Source organism: Stigmatopora argus, chromosome 8, assembly GCF_051989625.1.
Source record: "Stigmatopora argus isolate UIUO_Sarg chromosome 8, RoL_Sarg_1.0, whole genome shotgun sequence".
NCBI classification, from domain to species: domain Eukaryota; kingdom Metazoa; phylum Chordata; class Actinopteri; order Syngnathiformes; family Syngnathidae; genus Stigmatopora; species Stigmatopora argus.
In genome coordinates, this window is record NC_135394.1 from 13,580,082 (window position 1) to 13,602,983 (window position 22,902).

The 22,902-nt window shown below is 40.2% G+C and overlaps 2 protein-coding genes across 3 annotated transcripts; both read left to right on the forward strand.

Moving 5' to 3' along the window:
* Positions 1-53: 53 nt before the first annotated feature.
* slco2a1 (solute carrier organic anion transporter family, member 2A1) lies at positions 54-13,110 on the forward strand. The gene is made up of 14 exons (XM_077607730.1): positions 54-728; positions 4,513-4,650; positions 4,737-4,899; positions 6,471-6,683; positions 7,455-7,553; positions 7,800-7,945; positions 8,526-8,592; positions 9,007-9,171; positions 9,242-9,431; positions 10,161-10,308; positions 11,042-11,205; positions 11,282-11,346; positions 12,357-12,477; positions 12,549-13,110. Exons 1-14 carry the CDS (start codon positions 594-596, stop codon positions 12,667-12,669), a joined length of 1,935 nt encoding a protein of 644 aa, XP_077463856.1. The 5' UTR covers positions 54-593; the 3' UTR covers positions 12,670-13,110.
* Positions 12,619-22,684, forward strand: rab6ba (RAB6B, member RAS oncogene family a). 2 transcript variants are annotated; one of them, XM_077607728.1, is made up of 9 exons: positions 12,619-12,776; positions 13,424-13,814; positions 16,932-16,990; positions 19,977-20,030; positions 20,103-20,208; positions 20,931-21,042; positions 21,118-21,211; positions 21,273-21,339; positions 22,144-22,684. In XM_077607728.1, exons 1-9 carry the CDS (start codon positions 12,765-12,767, stop codon positions 22,206-22,208), a joined length of 960 nt encoding a protein of 319 aa, XP_077463854.1. In that variant the 5' UTR covers positions 12,619-12,764; the 3' UTR covers positions 22,209-22,684. The 2 variants fall into 2 exon arrangements, with proteins under 2 accessions (XP_077463854.1, XP_077463855.1); XM_077607729.1 differs by lacking the exons at positions 12,619-12,776; positions 13,424-13,814 and adding an exon at positions 13,889-13,997.
* Positions 22,685-22,902: the final 218 nt, after the last annotated feature.

Sequence of the window (22,902 nt, forward strand, 5' to 3'; positions counted from 1 at the left end):
AAATGTTTTCTTTCCTAAGAATTTCCTATCTCACTTGAAAAACTGTCTTAAATAAGAGTTTGTGTAAAACCCCCAAAGAGAATGTTGTTTTCCACCTATTTTTTTTAACTAAAGACTTTTTTAGAATACTGGAGAAAAGTGAACTACACCAAAAAACTCGTGAAAATTTACGCAACATTGCTCATCAGGGGAATAAAACCTCCCATTGACTCTTAGTCACTTCCCACATTTAATGCATATCATAGCATTCAAGAAGGATAAGTTCCCCTTATTGCGTTAATTTGGGACGTTTTTTTACACCAATAACAAAAATTACTTTTTGAATTGTTAGCCTATTCCATTCACAACTGTTCGCACTAGCTTCCTATCATTAGCCACCACCTCATGCTAATTGGCCGAAAATAACTGCCGACCAAGGTCATTTTTAATTCTCAAATATTTTATTAAAAATATTTATTGATTTAAATTGACGCACTTGAGCGTGCCCTCGGGATAAAAAAAAAGGAGTAACCATAAATTCGAAACTTTTATGACTCAAGTGGCAGGCACAGGTTGTACGGTGACGTCACACATTACCCCTAACCGGAGGGAAAATGAAAATGCACCGCGCATGCGCACTGGTAAACCACAATCCACAAACGCTCCCACACACGGCTCATTTGACTTCAATCCAACAAAGACACGAAGAGGCACACAAGAGGGAGGCCGAAATGTTCCGCAGTATTAAGGTAGAAATTAACTTTATTATTCGAACCAGCTTAATGAACTTTATTGTAGTAAAACCTATGTTTTTTTTCTTGAATGTGCTGTCAACTGAACAGGTGGGCGAGTTTCCCCATTATGCTAATAGTAAAAAAAACGCCACTCGATGGAATCACGGCAAATTATCGTTTTTTATCACTAGAAATGAATATGAGACTTGTTACTAATAATATATTTCATTTGTAGGTTAACGTTTTTGAATATCAAATGTAAGGTTGAAACATGTCAACTCCCATAAACAATTTCAATCCCTTTTATACTTTACTCTTTTTTTTAACCACATGCATTGTAACTGTTTACATGTGTCGTGCATAGATATTGACGTGGTAATAGCTTTAAACTTGTTACACTTTGTCTTGAGTAAATTATTATTACAATTTACTCCATACTAATCAGTGAAATTAAGTTAATATTTCTTGTATCATGTTGCCTTCATTTCAATGAGTAGACTTTGTGTATCTATCGGACAAAGGTTCACAAACATTTTATAAATAGCACCATAAAATACTCCCAACATTTCTCATAAGTTGACACATTTTGTACGATGTTAAAATACATTGTAGGTTTACTGGTAAGGTTGTTTTTCTTTAATCGAAAAAGTACGTATGTATAACTTGCTGCCATTGACAACGGTAGACGTCCAATTGATTTAAACAAGGAAGACTGGCTGTGAATGTTTCTCTTTCTGTGCCATTGGGCAATACATTTTGGCTGTAAGAGGCGAGAGAACGAATGGATTGGACGTCTATGGTCGTCAATGGCAGACTGAGTTAATTCTGAGCTACTATATTATATAACAGGTAGGTTCCAACATGTGTCCAAACAGTAAAACATTGAAACTACTTTCAAAAACATTCTTTGTGAGCATACATTAATAATATATCTCCGTAAAGCTTTGTATAACTGAGTCATACAAAATAAAATGCAGTCTCTAAAATGTAAATACAAATGAACAAATGATAATCATTGCAATTTTTTTTTCACATATTCACCATAAGATGTCGCCATAGCGCTTTCACCGTATCCCCAGCCGTGATTAAAACATTAAAAATGTGTATTTTTTATACTTTCTTTGCTAACTTTGTTTTAACCTGGCATGCCACCAGGCTTATAAAGTGCTGGGAGAACCCTGCATACATTATACCAATTCTCATTTTTATAGTATATTAATAAATCTATATAACACTGCAACAGAGATATCTGTGCAAAACAACCAAATTAATTTCACCACTCTGCTGGTAACCTAAAACAATAGCGTTGCTATTTTGGTATAAAACCGTCTATTTTTTAACTAGATTTTCCAGATAAACACTAACTCAGTTTTGACATTTATGCCCAATCGCTACCGAATTCAAACTGCTTACACTAAACCGATGCGACGTCTATTATTTTGTTGTTACTCGGCGTAATTCTTTCACAACTGCGGTTTTAAACCTTACCAATGGGAGTTGTGCAGTTAGTGGATGCCCTTCTGCACGGTAACATTTGTTTACACATCTCCTTGTGCACCTATGAATAACACTTCATAACAAATCTATCTTCTTGGCTCCGGAACATAATGTTCATTCAGCACACATGGAAATGGATTGCAACACAGATTCTTCGAGGACGTTTCCGTCCTCGCCGTTGTGGAATACAAAAGGCAGTGAAAGATTGATATCGATACACTTGGCTGATAGCGCATAGACGACGCCCGCTAAAAACATCTTGTGACTTCCAATCCAATTGATTGACGTGTAGTGTATGTTGTTGTTGTTTTTTAAATCAGTTTCAAATCTGCGTTTATTTATATTTCTTTCTAACCTGGTCACAACTAATTAGGGCTGCCACAGATGGTCATTCTGTTTAAAAAAAAAGTTGGACTGTATTTTATGTGATTTAAATTGAATTGAATGGTTTTATTGTCATTATACAAGAATAATGAGATTTAATCATTTTTCAGATTTTCAGAATCATTAATTGTTTCCCAAATTAGAAGCATTTCATACTTTCTTTGAGGACTACAGCTATCAGAGTATTTTGTTTTTAATTAACGAATACAGACATAAAATAAATATTTGCTATATATTTTTTTCTATTTGAACTAATGGATAAAAAATAAGAAAACCATTGAAAAGTGACTTATTTTTGCTTTTTCAGAGTATTTTGTTTTCAATTAACGAATACAGACATAAAATAAATATTTGCTATATATTTTTTCAATTTGAACTAATGGCTAAAAAAAATAAGAAAACCATTGAAAAGTGGGTTTATTTTTGCTCTTTCTATTTAAAAAAAACTCTTATTTAAAGAAAAAAAAGTAAATGAGACACTAATATATATATAAAATGGAATAGAATGGTACTTATAAATGTGGGGATGATATGTAAACTATTGTTTAGCCAAACTCTTTCATGTACTCCTCACAATGAAGGGAGTGAATTCCGTAATCTATCTTGGGAATGTTTGTGCATTTCCTTCATCACGTTTTCTCTCATCAAATAGAAATGATCTTAAAAGAGCAACAATAACAATGCGGAAATCTACGGCCCCATCAGGGTAGCGTCCCTCGGAATGGAAGCGTTTGAAACGGGAGTGCAAACTTCCCTCCATTCTTCTCGTCGCAGCAGGTTGGAAGCGTGTTGAAACAAAGACGACGCTTATCGGCTCACATCTCTCATCAAAACACTTAAAGAATCGACAAAAGGTGTCCCGACAACGACTTAATGGCGCTTTGCCACTTGTCCGCGTCATTCAATCATTTGTTCATTTTCGCCGCTTGACACTTTTGAATCCCGTTGGAAACACAGTTACTCAAATTTCATCAGAATATATATGTATATTTTTAAAATGTGAAATACATTATAATACCTGCCAACTTAGAAGTTTTTCCTGCATTTTTTAAAGTTTTTAGATTATTTCAAATTATGTATGCGTGCGTACATAACAACTTTTATACAGGATTTTTTTAAGTACTGGTTTTGGTATCTGGTTTTACCCATTTTGGATCTAATCCGGATCGTCTCGGTCACTGGTCGCAGACGAAAACATCACCGTCGATTGCTAATGTTGTCATGCTTTGAGCATGATATGCTCAGTCATTTCCGCCCTTTTCACGATATATAAATATAGCGCGTCAGCAAGCAATGTACCCAGACCGTCAAGCTGTCAGCGTCATACAGCAACATCTACAGAATCTTGAATTTAGTGCATACTTTTACGTTTTAGCTACCGCAACCAAGATGGCGCCGTTCAAGCGGCAGCTGGCGGCGGTAGCTCCGTCCACTCTTGCTCGTCTTGTGTTTTTGCTGCTTTTCTGTCTTAATGATTTGACTTGGTGATTCTTAATGATCCCATTTACTTTGAATTGCTTTGTACTTTGTGCTTTTGCTTTGTTGTTGTCTAATCACCCTCTTGCTACTGTCTCAATTAAATTTCCCGAATACGGGATGAATAAAGTTATCCAATCCAATACAAAAAGTCCACTTACCGATTGGGCACCACATCCACTTTGGAGAAAATTTTAAAGTGAGTAAATATGTGCTGCGTTGCATTTGTACTTTTTTTTTAATAAGGGGACTTGAAATCAGAACAAGGGGAGTGATTGGTCGAGGTTGACAGGTATATTATATCTTATCTAATCAATTTGTACCATTAGTACATATTATTCATGACAAATAGAAGATCAGTCTCCATTTTAAAGAAATTGTGAAGCCAAAATGTCCTCCAATCCTGAACTGAATGTACCGTTCTCCATGTTTCTTTTTTTAGGGTTTCGTGCTGTGTCACGGTTTGCTGCAATTCTCGCAACTGCTTTACAGTTCCTACTTCAAAAGCACCCTCAGCACGGTGGAGAGGCGCTACGGCCTCAGCAGCTACTCCGCTGGAACGCTTTCCTCCCTGCACGAGGTAAGCTAAAATGCGTTCCAGGCGCTGGCACAACTGGGCGGCGTCCCAGTCAAAACGGCATTCCGACTTTCCCTCTGCGTTTCCAGGTGAGCAACTGCGTCTTGATTGTTTTCCTGAGCTACTTTGGGAATCGGGTGCACCGGCCTCGCTTAATCGGCGTCGGCGGCTTGCTGATGGCCGTCAGCGCCGTCGTGCTGGCGTTGCCGCACTTCCTGTCCAGCCCGTACGAGTACGACTCGGTCACCCTGAGTAAGAGCATGAACGCAACAACTCGCTTATAAATTGTCTTTAATCAAGAGGCCATTTACGTATTTCCCGGACTATAAGTTGCTCTTTTTTTCATAGTTTGACTGGGCCTGCGACTAATACGGTTTTTTTATTCAGACTATAAGTCACACTAGCCAAAAAATGGGAATAACAATCATAAATCACACTAAAAATATAGCCTATACAGTTTCCCTCAATTATCGCGAATTCACTTCTTTGCAATTTTTTTCCTGCTATTAATTATATAAAAATGTATTTATTTTTGAAGTTCATAAAAATGTGAAAATCCACGCTAAAACTCGTAAACGGGAGCCACTCTTGCTACTAGGACTCAGCACTGAAGGAAAAAAAGGTAGTTATAATAGGGCTGACCCTACAGCACATGTGTCAAAGTGGCGGCCCGGGGGCCAAATCTGGCCCGCCGCAGAATTTTGTGTAACCCGGGAAAGTAAATCATGAGTGCCGACTTTCTGTTTTAGGATTAAATTAAAATGAAGAGTATAGATGTAGATTAAATTTCCTGATTTTCCCCCTTTTAAATCAATAATTGTAATTTTTTGATCATTTTTTCTGTGTTTTTAGTTCAAAAATCATTTTGTAAAATCTAAAAATATTTAAAAAAAAAAAAGCTAAAATAAACATTGTTTTAGATCTATTAAAAAACTGAATATTCAGGGCTTTTAATCCAGTTCTTTTAATCCATTTATTAAAAAAAATCTAAATATTCTATCTAAAATGGTCCGGCCCACGTGAAATCAAGTTGACGTTAAAGCGGCCCGCGAACCAACCCGAGTCTGACACCCCTGCCCTACAGCATAAAAAAATCCAATCTGCCAAATTATTTTTTAAATATAATTTTTAATTTTGTTTTTAATGGGGCCTGATGAATTTGAGTCTGTTTTAAGAGAGACTCAAAAATAAGAGAAACATGAAACGAGGCAAAGAGGCACAGTTTACACAAAATATGATAAGGAACAAACAGCCGCATGCAGCTCGAGAGCCACGTGTTTTCATCCCTGGTCTGCTTACGTTGAAGGAGAAAAATGCAAAGAGCTAAACTAATTTCCTTCAAATTAAGTGACTCATCTAATAAATGTTTCCTTGCTTGGGGTGGCTTATCGAAATATCTTACTTAAACACTCCAGCTCATCTTTTGTAGTCATTACAAGGAAATTCACCTTTGGGTATGCTTTATCTGTCATGAAAATCAGTTCATCACCATTCTTGTTCAGGAAATTTCAGGAAATTAAAATGACCTTCATTTCTGTAGAGACCAAACTGCAATATTATGAAGAAAAAACCCCAACTAATTAAGTATTTGAACTTATTGCCTTCTATTGACGATAGTAGACAAACCAGAGTTGCTTTAAAAATGAAAAATAGAAAAAGACTGACACCCCATGCTCTAAATTGTCCATACGTATGTGTGATTGATTTTTTTACCTCGCTGTGCCTGGCCTCCATTTCAGGGTGTCCCCCGCCTGCACGTAGTTAGCTAGGATAAGGCTCCGGCACCCCCGTGAATGAATCTTCAAATCTTCTTGTCTGTCCAGAGCCTGAGGACGTTTGTGACACGCAGAGAAACTCCAGCGCTTTGGAGGCTTGCGGGCGCGACGACAGCAGGCGGTTGGCCGACACCCACACTCTATGGGTGCTCATGGCCGCCGCCCAGCTGCTGTTCGGCGTGGGTTCCGTGCCCATGCAGCCCTTCGGCATCTCCTACATCGACGACTTCGCCGAACCGGGGAACTCGCCGCTCTACATAGGTGAACGGCCCCGCGGTGGTTCTCTGTTGATCTTATTGAACAATCTACGCGTGACCTATCCTGATCTGTACCAAGAATAGGAAGCAGGTTCTTAGTACGCGGCGTGTTTTGAATAGTACGCTGACCCTTACACACCAGGCGTAGGTGAAATTTGAGAGTCTTGTTGTTGTTTTTTTGTAAAAATCAAAGACTATGTGGAGAAGCGCTGTGAACCTGACTTAGCCAAGTCATTCCTGGCAATTTTAGGGTACTCGGTCATTTGGTCGCCCGGAAGGTTATTGATAATTACCATTTAAATCGTTGCTTAAATTCCCTAAAGACAAACTGCAAATTATTATTTAGTCATACTTAATGCCCTATTAATTAATAGGCTAAAGAAAAGCTCCAAATTTCCCGTACTTTTATTGTGTTTTGTTGGAGAACTTGTTAAGACCCTGACTGACGTAGCTTCTTAAAGGGACAACGCATGTACATACAAACTCTTATACACTCGCACGTCGGCTCAGTGAAACTGCTCAGGGCCATTGTTGGCTTTTATTGATGCATAGACCGTGTTGTTTTACCTTGTTTTGTCGCCGGTCTTTTGGTCGCCCATTTTTTGGGTCCGGGCGACCAAAAGACCGCGACCAAAAGACCGGCGACCAAACGACCGCACACGCAATTTTAGTATATACCCTTTTTGCGTTTTTTTCCCCCACTGTGTAAACCGCCCTTAGTGTTGCCAAAACCATAACATTAAACATTTGTGACTTCTTTTCTTTTCTTTTGCAGCCATCTTGTTTGCCGTTTCCGTGTTCGGGCCTGCCTTTGGCTTCCTGCTGTGCTCGCTCATGCTTGGGATCAATGTGGACGTGGACAAAATCGCTTCGGGTAACAACAGGATTTTTTTTTTTTAGCTCGTTGACGGGCGCTTAGACGTCCAATCCGTTCTAGGGGAGAAGTTTGGCAACGAATGGTCAAAGGTTCATTCCCCACCAGCTTTCCAGTTAGAATGGGTTGGACGACTAAAAATGAAGAACACATTTAAATTCAAATTGGATGGATGAAAAAAGCCAATTACAAGTTCAAATGTTTTGGATGCCAGTGCCATTGAAAGTTCGTGTACCTCCCCTGCAGACAGCGCCATGGATCAGACGTTAAGGCCAGGCGACCCCCGCTGGGTAGGCGCCTGGTGGATGGGCCTTCTCATCACATCAGCCTGCCTGGCACTCACCTCCCTGCCGTACTTCTTCTTCCCTCGCTCAATGCCTTCAGAGGGGCGGGTGAGTGCATTTCATGCAATTTGTCGCCACCTACCGGCTGGACCTCGTCACTACATATTTACAGAATTCACTACATCAGGGATCGGGAACCTTTTTTGACGAAGAGAGCCATAAACAATTCATATTTTCTAATGTTATTCATTGAGAGCCATACTCCGAATTTAAAAGTCAAAATACATGTAAATTGGTGTCTTTTATTTTAGTAATTTCACCACTTTTAAAGTGGAAAAAAAGAATACTTTTGACAACATTCTTATGCATTCTAGCAGAGTCTAATTCAAAAAAAGAAGACTAAAGCAGCACTGGACGTAGTATCTCAGTTCTGTCACCAGCGGGTTCCATATTTTAGCTCACAGGTTAGCGAAGAGCCAGATGCACCCATCGAAAGAGCCACATGTGGCTCCCGAGCCATAGGTTCCCTACCCCTGCACTACATACACAATGCCAAATGAACTGAAAATGCAAATGGACATTTTTTAAATGCGATTTTTGCTGGAAATATAGTAAGTTCCCTCCTGGAAGCCGTAAAATTGTATATATTCACTGCCAATCTTGATTATAATTTTCCACTTGTTTCCAGATGATTTTAAGGCAACCCAGTGTGGACTTCAAGAAGCCTCGTGTCACCTTGTACGACTTCTTAAAAAGTATGTGAATAAAAATGTTCAAAAATATATCTATAAAAAATAACAGTACAGAAATAGTATTCCATAAAAACACAAAAAATGATTTTTCAAAATTAAATGTATAATCACATTAATTTATATTATCACCAGTGGCACTGTACAAGACAGTGAATGTATATTAACATTTTAAAAATAATTTCAACTAGAAATAGATATTTAAACATTTATGAACACACTTGTTTTCCTATTAAGAAGCAGTTGCTACTTTTGTCCACTGGGTGTCGTTTTGTGCTACATTTCTCAATGAAAATGGCAACATGCTGTAAAACATTTTAAGGACACAGAATATTTGACACCATGATTTAAAAAAAAAAGTCAGAACATTTTGAGTTACGGTCACCGAATTTTATTTATATTTTAATTTATTTTTTTCAGTGTTTCCCAAGATGTTCTTCCACCTTCTCCTGAGTCCATTCTTCCTGATCCTCATCCTGGCCCAGTGCTGTTTCTCCTCGGTGATCGCCGGCCTCTCCACCTTCCTCAACAAATTCCTGGAGCGCCAATACAGCTCCTCCGCCGCGTACAGCGCCATGTTAGTCGGTGGGTGTCGCCCCCCGCCCCGCCCTCGGCCAAGTTCGCGCCACCTGGAGTTGACTGTAAACGCTTCCAGGTGCGGTGAATCTTCCGGCCGTGGCGGTGGGTATGCTCGCGGGCGGCCTAGTCATGAAGAGGACGGGAATGTCACGGAAGAACATCCCGCGCTTCTCCGTGATCATGTTGAGCGTCTCCACGCTGATGTGCGTTCCGCTCTTTTTCATGGGATGCTCCACGAACAAAGTGGCTTACGGTGGACCGCACAGGTGAGGATGCATCAACAAATATTTATCGCATGGTTATGTTTAAATTGGATCAGAACAACACAAACGTCTTAAATTGTTACTCGGAAAGATTTGATTGGACGCAAACAGTGTCACAAGTGGTACTCGGACGTTTTGTCAAAAGACGTTTGGTCCCCGGACGTTTGGTTCCCGGACGTTTGGTAGAACGGTCGTTTGGTAGAACGGTCGTTTGGTAGAACGGACATTTGGTAGAACGGACGTTTGGTAGAACGGACGTTTGGTTGCCGGGTTGTTACTGTTGAAACCAGCTCTCAAAATTATAATCACGAGAGAGAGAGTGAGTTTAATATCTAAATATCTAATATCAAAATATCAACAGTAATTTCTCTGTCATAATTTGACAGCGAGCAAACCCAGCAACCAAACGTCCGGTCGACCAAACGTCCGGTCGACCAAACGTCCGGTCGACCAAACGTCCGGTCACGGTCACAAGTACTATTGGTGTTTTTACAGGCAATTTGAAACCAAAAAGTTGTTAAATTTAAAACACAGCTGGCTGAAATTATGAAGAAAAATGTTAAATCTGCTTTAGCGTGACTTCTTGGCTCCCTTGATGAACCCAGGGCTAACATCTTTCCGCGATAGTTCTAGCATAGCATGTTAATCATAGCGTGTCTTATAGTCCTTAAATACAGTGACATTCCAGGCAAAGTTTTTTTTTTTTTTTTCACCATAATCTTTTTTATGCAGTTCTCTATCCACGTGCTACGCAAACTGCTCGTGCCTCTCCGGCACCTTCAACCCAGTATGCGGTTCCGACGGCGTGGAGTATATTTCTCCCTGTCATGCTGGGTGCACCACCTTCACTAGAAGCCCAAATATCTCGCACGTCATTCAGGTAAGAAGTCACCCATTCACATAAAATAATAACAACTTTATACAGTCATACCTCTACTTACGAAATTAATTGGTTCCAAAACTTTTTTCGTAACTTGAAAATTTCGTAAGTAGAGGTGTACTTGATATGTAAATTGTCTAATTCATTACCAACTAAACCCTTCAAAATTCGTCAGTGTCCCAATTTTGTGTGAAAGATGTGAGGAAACAGTAGAGAAAATTGTATGTGTGTGTGAAAATATGTGCCACGTTAGATTTGTACGGTTTTTAATTAGGGGAATTCAAAATAAAACGACGGATAAGGAAATGCATGTACTTTTGGGGGGATTTCGTAACTTGGATCTTTTTCCTATCTCAAGTTACTCAATTGCCTATAAAAAATTTGTAACCTGAAACATTCGAACCTAGAGGCATTCGTAAAGATTTATGACTGTATGTTGCTTTTCTGTAGAAATGCAGGAAACCGAAAATGGCTTTAACAACAATACCAACAACAACAAAAAACACCCCATTTATGTCTTTAAGACCCTCCGGTTTTCACTGAGAGTACGCCTGGTTTCAAAAACAAGCCCCCACACACACTCATTTTTTAATATAATATTTCCTCATTGTTTTTCTCTGTGCTGCAGCTTTCTTGCCCAGACACATTTTTCATTCTAGCAAGCCACTGTCAAAAAACAAGTGGTGCGTGATGCTGAGTTAATAAAAAACATCTCACATGCTTTTTTCATTAGCTGTACACCAACTGCAAGTGCGTGTCGGGCGACCAGAAAGAAGCACGGCCGTCGCCCTGCCCCAACCAGTGCGGCCACTTCCTGCTTCCGTTCATCCTGGTGCTGTCGGCAGGGGCGTTGATCGCATGCCTCACCCACAATCCCATGTACATGATGCTGCTAAGGTGGGCGTTCCCTGGCACCAACTTTAATTAAGTCATCATCTGAATGACTAACCTTGACTTTTATTGTCCTATTTAGAAGCGTGCCGTCAGAAGAGAAGTCATTTGCCATCGGGGTTCAGTTTTTACTACTCAGGCTTTTGGGTAAGTTTAAAAATTGTCAGTCAAAGATCTGCCACAAAATGGGTAACACTACTTTTTACTGAATTGAGTCACAGAGTACATTTTTTAGTACATAATTCGAATCTGATATAGATTTTACTGTCAAGATTTTTAACTAATTCTGTTATCCTAAAAAATATTGTACTTATACTAAAAGAAACATGCATGGGTCCAATGCAATGTTCCCTCTAAGCTTTGCGCGTGCGCAATTGCGCACTACTCTCGTCTTCTCTGCGCACAGCAAATCATATGGAGCGCACAAAATAAAATCCCATTTTGTTTATTTTTTTTTAATTTATTTTTTTAGCTGTGAGGCCGACGCGCGAACCACTCATCCGCCGGGCCGCCCATTCATAGATATTAATCAATACATTTTATTATTACTAAATCATTTATGTTTAGTAGACATACACCTGCTTATGGCAGGTGTGATACTGGTGTGTGCCCATAGCGAGCAATGATGATGTTGCTCACACCGGTACTCAGTGTGCTCAGGGAGGTTGTCTTTCTGCCCAGACAAACAAAAAATTAGAGGGAACATGGGTCCAATGCTTGTTCAACAGTATTTTATTTTTAACAAACAATATGGCCCCTATAGTTATAATTGTGTGCAAAGGATAACAAGATAGTGTGAAGCCTGTGGAGAATGTGCTAAAAGTGGGAAAAAATGACTGAAATTTTGGAAACTGCATTCTATATTTAGTATTAAAACACACTTGAGCAAAAAAAGAGGGATTTAGACCATGTCTCTCCGAGATCAATCGACTAGCCAAATAGTTGTCGATTAATTTGATATCCGATTGGTCAGTAAATCCCGGCAGTCTTAAAAATCCTTTTAAAAACAATAAATAAAAAGATTTACGATTGGCAGGCGCAATAAAAGAGAATTAGACCATACACATACAGGATCAGCTGACTAGCAAAATAGTTTTGGATTCTTTTGACATTGGATTAGTCGACAAACGGTGGCCATTTTTGTGCATCTCGTCAAGCATGGCTCCCGGCGCCGGCGCTGTTCGGCACAGCCATCGACACGTCGTGCGTCTGGTGGAAGCACGTTTGCGGCAAGAAGTTCAGCTGCGGCTACTACGACAATGACGTCTTGAGGAACAGGTGAAGCCACGCCTGCGGAAACCTCCCGTTCTGATTTCTATCCCACTTGACTCAAGCTTTCCCTTTTGCAGATATCTGGGCTTGCTCGTGGGCTACAAGGTGATGGGCGTGGCACTCCTGGCCATCCTGGGCTGGAAAGTGTTGCGGACGCAGGAGTACAATCTCGCCAAGAGGCCTAACGGGACGCTATAAAACACCCTGGCTCAAAAGAGCACAATTTGGTAATACCTCACAGCTTCTGCGGGACTTGTACAATATGTTCACCACTTCCTGTCAGGCTACCTCTTATGCCAAGCCTGGTAAGTGTATAGCTAGCTTAATATTTAAGTGATTTTGAAATACTGTGTAAGTGCACGCTCTTTATTTTATGCACCGGTTGTTTTTGTAGTTACCCGTGGAATTATAATCGCACGATTTTCGGTGCTACGTACCGTACGTTACGCCTGATTACTAATAAATGTACGATAATCACGTTGTGGCCAAGATTAGTAGTTTGGGTCATGTAAATTGTTTCATAGGTGAATAATACATGAAGGTTTGAGTTGATGCCTCAATCTAGAGGTGTCAGACAATGTTATTATTTTTTTTACTGTCTTGTTCAGCTGCCTAGTCACATTAAAGCCTGAAACAGTCTTAATGTGCTGTTTATGCGAATAAAGAGTGACCGATCAGAATAGGGATGCAAAAGCATCATTCAATATACTACATGCTAGCTAATATAAGTAGCATTAGTGTCTGGATATGTACAATATAGGCAATTTTCATTGTATAACATCATTATTATTATTATATTTTAAATTCAATGCTTTTATTGTCATTATATACAAGTATAATGACATTTTAAGCTTTCACCGGGTGGTCTTTCAAGTAAAAACTGTCGTATCTAAACTCCTAACGAAACGTCACGTTGCATGACATCATTTCAGCGTTCGGCTCTCCTTCGTAGAATCCCGGACAACTTCGGCGACTGCGCGTGCGCACTAGCCTCCTGTACGAGACGCCTGCGAGGGGTAGGAAAGAGTGCCCCACACCCAGCACCGGTAGGGACTCTAACGGACGGTGTTTTTTGGTGGCGACCCGTCACCGTCACAAAGTAAAAGCGTTGATAAAAGACATTAACTACAGCGAGGGAGTGCCGAATTTTTGCGACACCGACGCCCCCCTCCCTCTCCGGCATCTTCATCACCTTCCGGCAGCGACGAAAGCCAAAGAGTCAGTCTCCCTTCCGGCGTCCACTGGCCGCCCTTTTTCTTCCTCCTTCGTCAACATGTCCATGGCCAGTGACTTTGGAAACCCTTTAAGGAAATTCAAACTCGTCTTTTTAGGAGAACAGAGTGGTAAGCATGACGTTTTTGTGGAGAAAGTTCTGGATTAACCCCCCCAGAAAGGGGGCTGGGGGCACGTGATGCCGATGCACCTGCCCGGTCACCAAGTTCATTTGTGGTCATTTTAAGCTAGCTTGTCATATTTGAATTTTAATTGACCGTTGTGAGCGTCTGGCAAAGTCTTAATAATGCAGGGTGAGTTTTGAATAGTGAAATAATGTCTTTTTGGATGCTTTAAAGTGTTGGAATCCGCTCGTAGACGGTAAAAAGAAGGCAAAATGGATGTCAGGAGTGATGCAGTGGACGGAGTTCAAGTTGACTCGGGCAACACCCTTCTTGGTGTCAGCGGACAACTCTAAAAATGTTGTTTTTCGGGCATTAGGGACCTTTTCTGCTTTTTTTTCTTTAAAAGGGGCTTGTTTTAGTTCGACGGGCTCCAAAATGGACCCACATTTTGATTCTTGTTTGTTCCTTAACTCTGACGTCATCCCATCAACAAAGCTTTTATATCGGGTCAAGATTTCAAGTCCAAAGTTCGGACGCTACACTTTGACAACTTTACTATTCAGTGGATGTTGACCTCAGTTTTGTTCATTTTTCTCTATTGAAAGTACAGTGCTAGCTAAGATGAACTATGGCTTTAATTCCATATCCATGTTTACTAAATTTCCCTATTCAAATCAAATGCCAGTGATGCGTTAAAGTACATTACAAAAAACTGTGCTTTTCATGTCATGTCACTCGACCCGCCACAAACAATCATTTACACCTACGGACAATTTCCTCTTTAAAGCACTAATTGCCACTGACAGCCATAGACGTCCAATTTTTACAATGCGGAACTAAAAAGAGTGTTGTATACAAAACGATATGCAAATTCCACACAAATTTTACGAAAGTGCATAAAGAAACTACTTATACATATTTTTTTAAAGTAGTTCCTTAAGGGGCGTGGCCTAGTGATTGACATCCATATCTCATTCACTCATGAGCAGGATTTAAAGAGCCACATTATCATCAAGTGACACTGAAAGAGTTAATGACTGCAAATGTCTGGGGTCCGTCCATTGAAAGGTCAATGGGAATTTGCCAAGTCATTAAGTTTTAACACCAATCCCGCTGCTCGCTGCGAGAACTCTTGATTTCATTAACGTCGCTCGGGTAACCATGAGCTGAGCGCGGGCCTAACATGGATGTTGCCATGCATTTTTCAACCGGTAGTAAATATATCGACACAAGTTGACGTTGTTTTTGCATTTTTTGCATCTGCTGAAAATGTACCTCATGTACGTTTTGCACTTTAATTACTCAGTGAATTGGGCAAATATTTATTAATGAAATATGTCTGATATTAGTTCGAATATGTTTCACAAAGGTCAAGCCGAGATTTTCCCATTTTAAAAGACGATTTGTGACCGAGTGATAGGTTCATTAATAGATATACTTTAATAAAAGGAGAGACATCGTAGACATAATCTAGCGATAACTTGCAAGTGAGAATCGGTCCTGGCTCGTCCTCGCCACCGGAGCATTCTGGAGAAAGGCATCCTCTTCTGTCCATTTAGTCGGACATAATCAAAACACTTAAGGTTATTTTATTCAAACAATTGCATAAGCTAACCGAATAACACAATTAAGGTCAAAAAACAACTGCAACGACAATTGCATATCAGATCGGAAACCAAAAACAACTGCGTAAGAATTTGCACAAGTAAACATAGTAATTTTCATACAAGGTGACCCGAGCGACAGTATTTTTAAACAATATGCGAGTATTTTCGGAAGTTGATTCGATTATCGCCATCTGCCGGAATCCAAGTCAAAGCAATTTAAGAGTCCTTCACAGATCTTCATTGCGAACTCCGATCAACAGTCCTCGGCCCGGGACTCGGTGATCTTTCAGGTCAATAGTCCTCAAAACAATTAAATGTCCTCGGGGCCAGCTGCAGGGGGGAAGTGTCCTTGTTATACTGAGCTTTCATCTGCTTATAATGATTAATGTATCACATATACATATAATGATTAATATTCCACACATACATATAATGATTAATACGCACATAATACATACCTGTCAACCTCTGCCGATAACTGCCCTTATAAATGATTATGATTCCCCTTACAAACCCCCCAAAAACCTTACAAACACCGTACGGTGTTTGTAAGGTTTTTGGGGAGTTTGTAAGGGGAATCATAATCATTTATAAGGGCAGTTATCGGCAGAGGTTGACAGGTATGATAATAATATCCCAGAACAACACCAACACCGAGAAAAGTTATTGTTTTGATGTCGCGTTTAGAACTGATGTTCCGCCCACCCTCAAACATCAGCCAATTTTTAATCTACAAACTTAAACTGTAACGTTGTTTTTTTTAAATTACTCTACTTGAATCGCACGTTGTTTGGTTTCACTGACTTTGACTTTTGGCGACGTAAGGTCTGTATGAACAACGAAACGTATTTTGGCGACTAGCGTAGCGGTTTAGCGTGAACGCAGACTGAAATCAAAATAACAGCCGCTTCATTTATCTAAAGTTAGCTCAGATGATGCGGTGATTAAAAAAAGGAGCGCGGCGTGATTAGCCTCGTTTTCTACGCATCACATTGTGCCTGGCGGATTCACACAGCGGGCGCGAGTAATTAGACTCCTTAATTAAAACACTCGCTATGCTCATTAGAGGTGGGTGATGTTCATTCTTAATGAGTTTGCAAGTGTCGCCAATGGGAAGACTTTTTTCTTTAGGGATGCCGCCCACAAATTGGACTTTATCGTTGACTAATTATTAATTATTTCTGCCATGAGTTGACTAGATGTTCACTCTTTTTATCGCAGAAGTCTGATTAAAAATAATTTGTTAATTTGAGCCTGTCAAAAAAGATCAAAAGGGGATTTTTTCCCACTTTTAAACATGAATAAGAAATTATTTACTGTTAACTGTTAGATGTCCAATCACCGCAAGACTAAAAAAAAAAAATTTGAACAATTCTGAGGTCAACAACATCCCTCAACGATTCACCGCCACTCAAAACAGTGATTATGGATTAATTGTCAATTAACCGTGACAGCCCTAACGGCAATTATTTGTTTTCCTTCAATTGACGCCACATTTTGTCCATTTTTTTTGCAGTGGGCAAGACGTCGCTGATCACTCGCTTCATGTACGACAGCTTCGACAACACGTACCAGGTAAAAAAAAAAAAGACGCCATTTTCAAAAGCCTTAAAATAAACCTCACTAAGCCTTGTTCAAATTGCCTTTCACACAAGGGAGACATTTTAATCCCATGTAGCATTTAACAGGAACTTGGACATATTATGAATCAGAATACTGCAACTTTACTATTATCGTGACTGATTTAACTTTGTTTCAAAAAATAGACCTTGGCTGCCAATGTTCAAATCGTGTTGATCCTTTTTTAAAAATATAACTTGAATGGCACACCGATATGTCGTCATACCGATCCTTTTTTGAAAATAAATAAATAAATAAAATAAAAGGTTTTTGGGTTCCATGTGGCCCAGATGTTAAAAATAGGAAGCCCACACAAACGGCAGGCGACACATTAGATCTTGGTAAATTTTTAACCACCACATGTTAAATGATTCATGAGCCAGCCAATCAGCGCTTGTCGTCAGGAAGGAAAAAGGAAACACTTTTGCTCTTTCAAATAAAGGTCGACCCATATGGGATTTTCACATGCTCATGCCAATTAAAAAAAATAAAATAGCCAATACTTTTCCTATAGCGCGTTTATCATGAAAAACTCATGATCTAACTCACATGTGTCAAAGTGGCGGCCCGGGGGCCAAATCTGGCCCGCCGCATCATTTTGTGTGGCCCGGGAAAATAAATGATGAGTGCCGACTTTCTGTTTTAGGATCAAATTAAAATGAAGAGTATAGATGTATATTAAATTTCCTGATTTTCCCCCTTTTAAATCAATAATTGTAATTTTTTTAATCATTTTTTTCTTTTGGTGTTTTTAGGTCAAAAAGCATTTTGTAAAATCGAAAAATAAATAAATAAAAAATATTTTGGGTTTTCCACTTAAATATTGAATATAATTTAAAAAAAAGTTTCCATTTGAAATGAAAAACAAATGATTATTAGATGTTTTCCCTTACTAAGAAAAAAAAAAGTTCAAATAAACAGTTTTATATCTATAAAAAAATGAATATTTAGGGGTTTTGATCCAATTTTAAAAAAAATCTAAAATGGTCCGGCCCACATGAAATTGAGTTGATGTTATTGCGGCCCGCAAACCAACCCGAGTTTGACACCCTTGTAATCCAAGCCATCCAGAAGTTGAATGGACGGGGGTTGGGCCACTCTGGGTGGCGGCAGCTTTTTGCTCAGGAAATCCAGCATCGACTGAGCTGACTGACAAACTTGAAGCGACGGGGGTTGGGCTACGACAAGCACCTGACGCCAATCCACTGATTGCACATGTAGGACACTAGTATTGTGGAAAGCTTTCCTCTTTATGAAAACCTATAATTTGTGGAATAATTTGAAATGAAAGCCTAGTCTTATGGGATGCTACACCTTTATATCAAATCAAAAGCCTTTATTGTCATCATACACAGCTGCTTATCATGAAATGGGTGAAATATCATTCAACAAAGGTGCTCTTAAATGAGTCAAAATGGTCAAAAGTCTGCGTTTTGATGGCCAACATTTTCAATGGGTCCAGAAAAAGTCTTGGACTGGCTTTGACAATTTACACCAGGCAGCTTTTTGTTTTCCAAGCCACAGGTGTCAAAGTGGCGGCCCGGGGGCCAAATCTGGCCCACCGCATCATTTTGTGCGGCCCGAGTAAGTAAATCATGAGTGCCAACTTTCTGTTTTAGGATCAAATCCAAATGAAGATTATAGATGTATGTATGTTATATTTCCTGATTTTCCCCTTTTTAAATCAATGATTGCAATTTTTTATCCATTTTTTTCTTTTGGTGTTTTTAGGTCAAAAAGCATTTTGTAAAATCTAAAAATAAATATATAAAAAATATTTTTGGGTTTTCTACTTAAATATTGAATATAATTTTAAAAAAAAGGTTTCCATTTGAAATGAAAAACAAATGATTATTAGATGTTTTCCCTTACTAAGAAAAAAAAGTTCAAATAAACAGTTTTATATCTATAAAAAAATGAATAATTAGGGGTTTTGATCCAATTAAAAAAAAATATCTAAATATTATATCTAAAATGGTCCGGCCCACATGAAATCGAGTTGACATTAACACGGCCCGCGAACCAACCCGAGTTTGACACCCTTGTAAATCCAAGCCATCCAGAAGTTGAATAGACGGGGGTTGGGCAACTCTGGGTGGTGGCAGCTTTTTGCTCAAGAAATCCAGCATCGACTGAGCTGACTGACAAACTTGAAGCGACGGGGGTTGGGCTACGACAAGCACCTGACGCCAATCCACTGATTGCACATATAGGACACCAGTATTGTGGAAAGGCTTGCTCTTTATGAAAACCTACGAGTCGTACGGTGTTTGTAAGGTTTTTTGGGGGTTTGTACGACTCGTACAGTGTTTGTTTTGTAATTTTTTAATCAATTTTTTCAATGTTCTTAGTTCAAAAATCATTTTGTAAAATCTAAAAAAATATATAAAAAAAGTTAAAATAAACATTGTTTTAAATCTATAAAAACTGAATATTCAGGGCTTTTAATCCAGTTCTTTTAATCCATTTATAAAAAGAGAAAAATCTAAATAGATCTAAAATGGTCCGGCCCACGTGAAATCAAGTTGACGTTAAAGCTGCCAGCAAACCAAACCGAGTCTAACACCCCTGATCTAACTGTAGCTAAAATATAATTACATTGGCTAAATATTGGTTGATGGAGGAAAAAAATCCATACATTCATTCATTTTCTGAACTGCTTTATCCTCAATGCTTGCAGGGGTGCCGGAGCCTATCCCAGGGGACACCCTGAATCGATAACTGACCAATCATAGCCAGGGCCAAGCGATTTGTAGTGTTCAACTCGCTAGCCTAGCATGCATGTTTTGGGGATGTGGGAGGAAACCAGAGTACCCGCAGAAAACCCACGCAAGTCTGGGGAGAACATGCAAACTCCACACAGTTAGGACCCGCCTGGGATCGAACCCTCCGTCAAGCCGCCAAGTATACGGGAATGATTTTTTTCCCCCTTCCTAACCAGGCCACGATCGGAATCGACTTCCTTTCCAAAACCATGTACCTGGAGGACCGGACGGTAAGACGCCGTCGCTGAATGCGTAATGCGTTGACCGATCGGTCGCTAAACGCATTGACCAATCGGTCGCAGGTGAGGTTGCAGCTGTGGGACACGGCGGGACAGGAACGCTTCAGGAGCCTCATCCCCAGCTACATTCGGGACTCCACCGTGGCCGTGGTCGTCTACGACATCACCAGTGGGTTTATATTTTTTATTTTTTGGGCAAATCCTCCCCGTGACCGGACGTTTGGTCGCCGGACGTTTGGTCGCCGGACGTTTGGTCGCCGGACGTTTGGTCGCCGGACGTTTGGTCGCCGGACGTTTGGTCGCCGGACGTTTGGTCGCCGGACGTTTGGTCGCCGGACGTTTGGTCGCCGGACGTTTGGTCGCCGGACGTTTGGTCGCCGGACGTTTGGTCGCCTGGACCCAAACGTCCGGCGACCAAAAGACCGACGACAAAACAAGGTAAAACAACACGGTCTACGCATCAATAAAAGCCAACAATGGCCATGAGCAGTTTCACTGAGCCGACGTGTGAGTGTAGAAGAGTTTGTATGTACATGCGTTGTACCTTTAAGAAGCTACGTCAGTCAGGGTCTTAACAAGTTCTCCAACAAAACAATAAAAGTATGGGAAATTTGGAGCTTTTCTTTAGCCTAATAATTACTAGGGCATTAAGTATGACTAAATAATAATTCGCAGTTTGTATTTAGGGAATTTGAGCAACAATTTTAAATGGTAATTATCAATAACCTTCCGGGCGACCAAACGTCCGGCGACCAAACGTCCGGCGACCAAACGTCCGGCGACCAAACGTCCGGGGACCAAACGCCCGGCGACCAAACGTCCGAGTACCAATCCTCCCACCTGTCCGCTTGACCCCTCCCCCAAATGCAATCCGCTTTCATCTCGCCACAGACCTGAATTCCTTCCAGCAGACGTCCAAATGGATCGACGACGTGCGGACGGAGAGAGGAAGCGACGTCATCATCATGCTGGTGGGCAACAAAACCGACCTGGGCGACAAGAGGTGAGAAAGAAAATCTACAAGAACGCCGCGTCCCCCCCCCTGCTCGACATGACTTTTGGACGTTTGCCTTTTAAGGCAAATTGGCACAGAGGAAGGCGAGCAGCAGGCTAAAGAGCTGGGCGTCATGTTCACCGAGACCAGCGCCAAGACGGGTCACAACGTCAAGCAGGTAAAAACGCCGACAAAATGGCGGCGGAGCCAACGTTGCAAATGGTTGCTTTTTGTTGCAGTTGTTCCGCCGCGTGGCGTCCGCTCTTCCCGGCATGGAGAATGCGCAGGAGGCCGGAAAAGAAGGCAGTATCCTTAAAAAAAAAGTTCCTTCAAGGTATGTCAAAGGGAAAAGGCAGAAAACAATACAGTAATCCCTCGAATATCACGGTTTCTGTATTGATTTTTTTGATGAGCTTTAAATTTAAAAAAATAATAATAACCAAAAATCGCAAAGAATGCATTTGCGATAAGTGAAGTCACGATAATCGAGGGAAGACTGTATATTGTTTTATTTTATCGTTGCGTTGGCAATATATCCAGCAAAGTAGCTGGATTACAGTAAAACCTTGATATGAGCTTAATGCATGACTGAGCTCGTATGTCGATTTACTCGTATCTCAAATCAACGTTTCCCATAGAAATGATCTAAATATAATTTTATTCGTTCCCACCCTCTGAAAAAACACCAAAAACAGGATATTACAATGGAAAAACATTTTTATTGGTTCTAATTCACCAACAGAGTAACAAATAACTATCGGTTATGATGTTGAATAGGAATAAAATAACACATTTTTCAATACAATGCAGGGATATGGCGAGAAATCATAAGCAGCCTCTCGCATCTCAAGGTAAATATTTGCTCAGAATTTTACTCGCATCTCAAATTCATCGTATGTCAAGGTATTGCTGTACGTCGAACTTAGGTTAAACAGCACCACCAAGCGGTGGTTTAAGGAAGTGATTTTACATTTTTTTTTTAATGTTTGGAATCATTGAACAAAAACAAATGTCTAATGTTTTCAATCATTGTAACGAAAAGTTAAAAAAAAATTGAATTCCCAACTCTAATTGGAAAACAAAATGAATTTCCTAAACATGATCCCTCAGTGATTGACATCAAGTTGGACAAACCGCAAGAGTTGCAGTCCAGCGAAGCCGGCTGCTCCTGTTAGTAACTCGTTCTCCCCAAAGCCACGCCCACCCGTAACCCCGCCCCTCACCCGACAATATCGTGGCTTCCTATTGGTTAACACCCCGACTGCTGGTCAGTGCTTCCACAGAACCCGAGTTGCCAAAAGCAAACACGTTTACGCTTTTTTTTTCCTTTTTAAAAAGCCCCGATCAATTCCTCCCTCGTCATTTTTATTTATTTATTTTCAAATCTGAGACAATTCAACTTTCATGTGTCACGCCTCCCTTCATATTAACCGTTTAGCTGCCTTTGAGTTGAGTAGCAAAGAGGCATATTGCCACATCAGCACTTTTTTTGTCGTTCTTTTTCATTGAAAGTGGATTCGATAGGTGATTGTTTGTATTTATTCTTGGTTTAGAAGGACCCTGGTGTCCATATGTCAACATTTGTTATTAGCACGGAGGGGCTCACCAACTGTACAGAGCACATGGTCATTAAATGTCCTATTGCCAACTAGCCTGCGTTTCTGTGCTTAGTTGATTGCAGTCAGGTGATCTACCAGCGGACCTCCTGATTGGCCGCTTGGCTCTTTGTGGACCTTTTTTTTTTAAAGAGTATAAGCTAAACCGGAATGATATGATTGTGGAAGTTTCTGAACTATTACCAAGTATTTTCAGATAGCGACAAGCTAAACTTGAATGAATGACATTATAAAAGGAAGTTCTTAGCTTATT

Bases quoted from the DNA above. Each gene is read 5' to 3' on its own strand.
- rab6ba (XM_077607728.1), top strand. The intron at 13,815-16,931 runs GTAAGCATGACG...TTTTTTTTGCAG, and splicing joins CTTTTTAGGAGAACAGAGTG to TGGGCAAGACGTCGCTGATC. The intron at 21,340-22,143 runs GTATCCTTAAAA...ATGATCCCTCAG, and splicing joins GGAGGCCGGAAAAGAAGGCA to TGATTGACATCAAGTTGGAC.
- slco2a1 (XM_077607730.1), top strand. From the start codon at position 594: ATGAAAATGCACCGCGCATGCGCACTGGTAAACCACAATCCACAAACG. The intron at 6,684-7,454 runs GTGAACGGCCCC...TTTCTTTTGCAG, and splicing joins GAACTCGCCGCTCTACATAG to CCATCTTGTTTGCCGTTTCC. The intron at 9,172-9,241 runs GTGGGTGTCGCC...AAACGCTTCCAG, and splicing joins GTACAGCGCCATGTTAGTCG to GTGCGGTGAATCTTCCGGCC.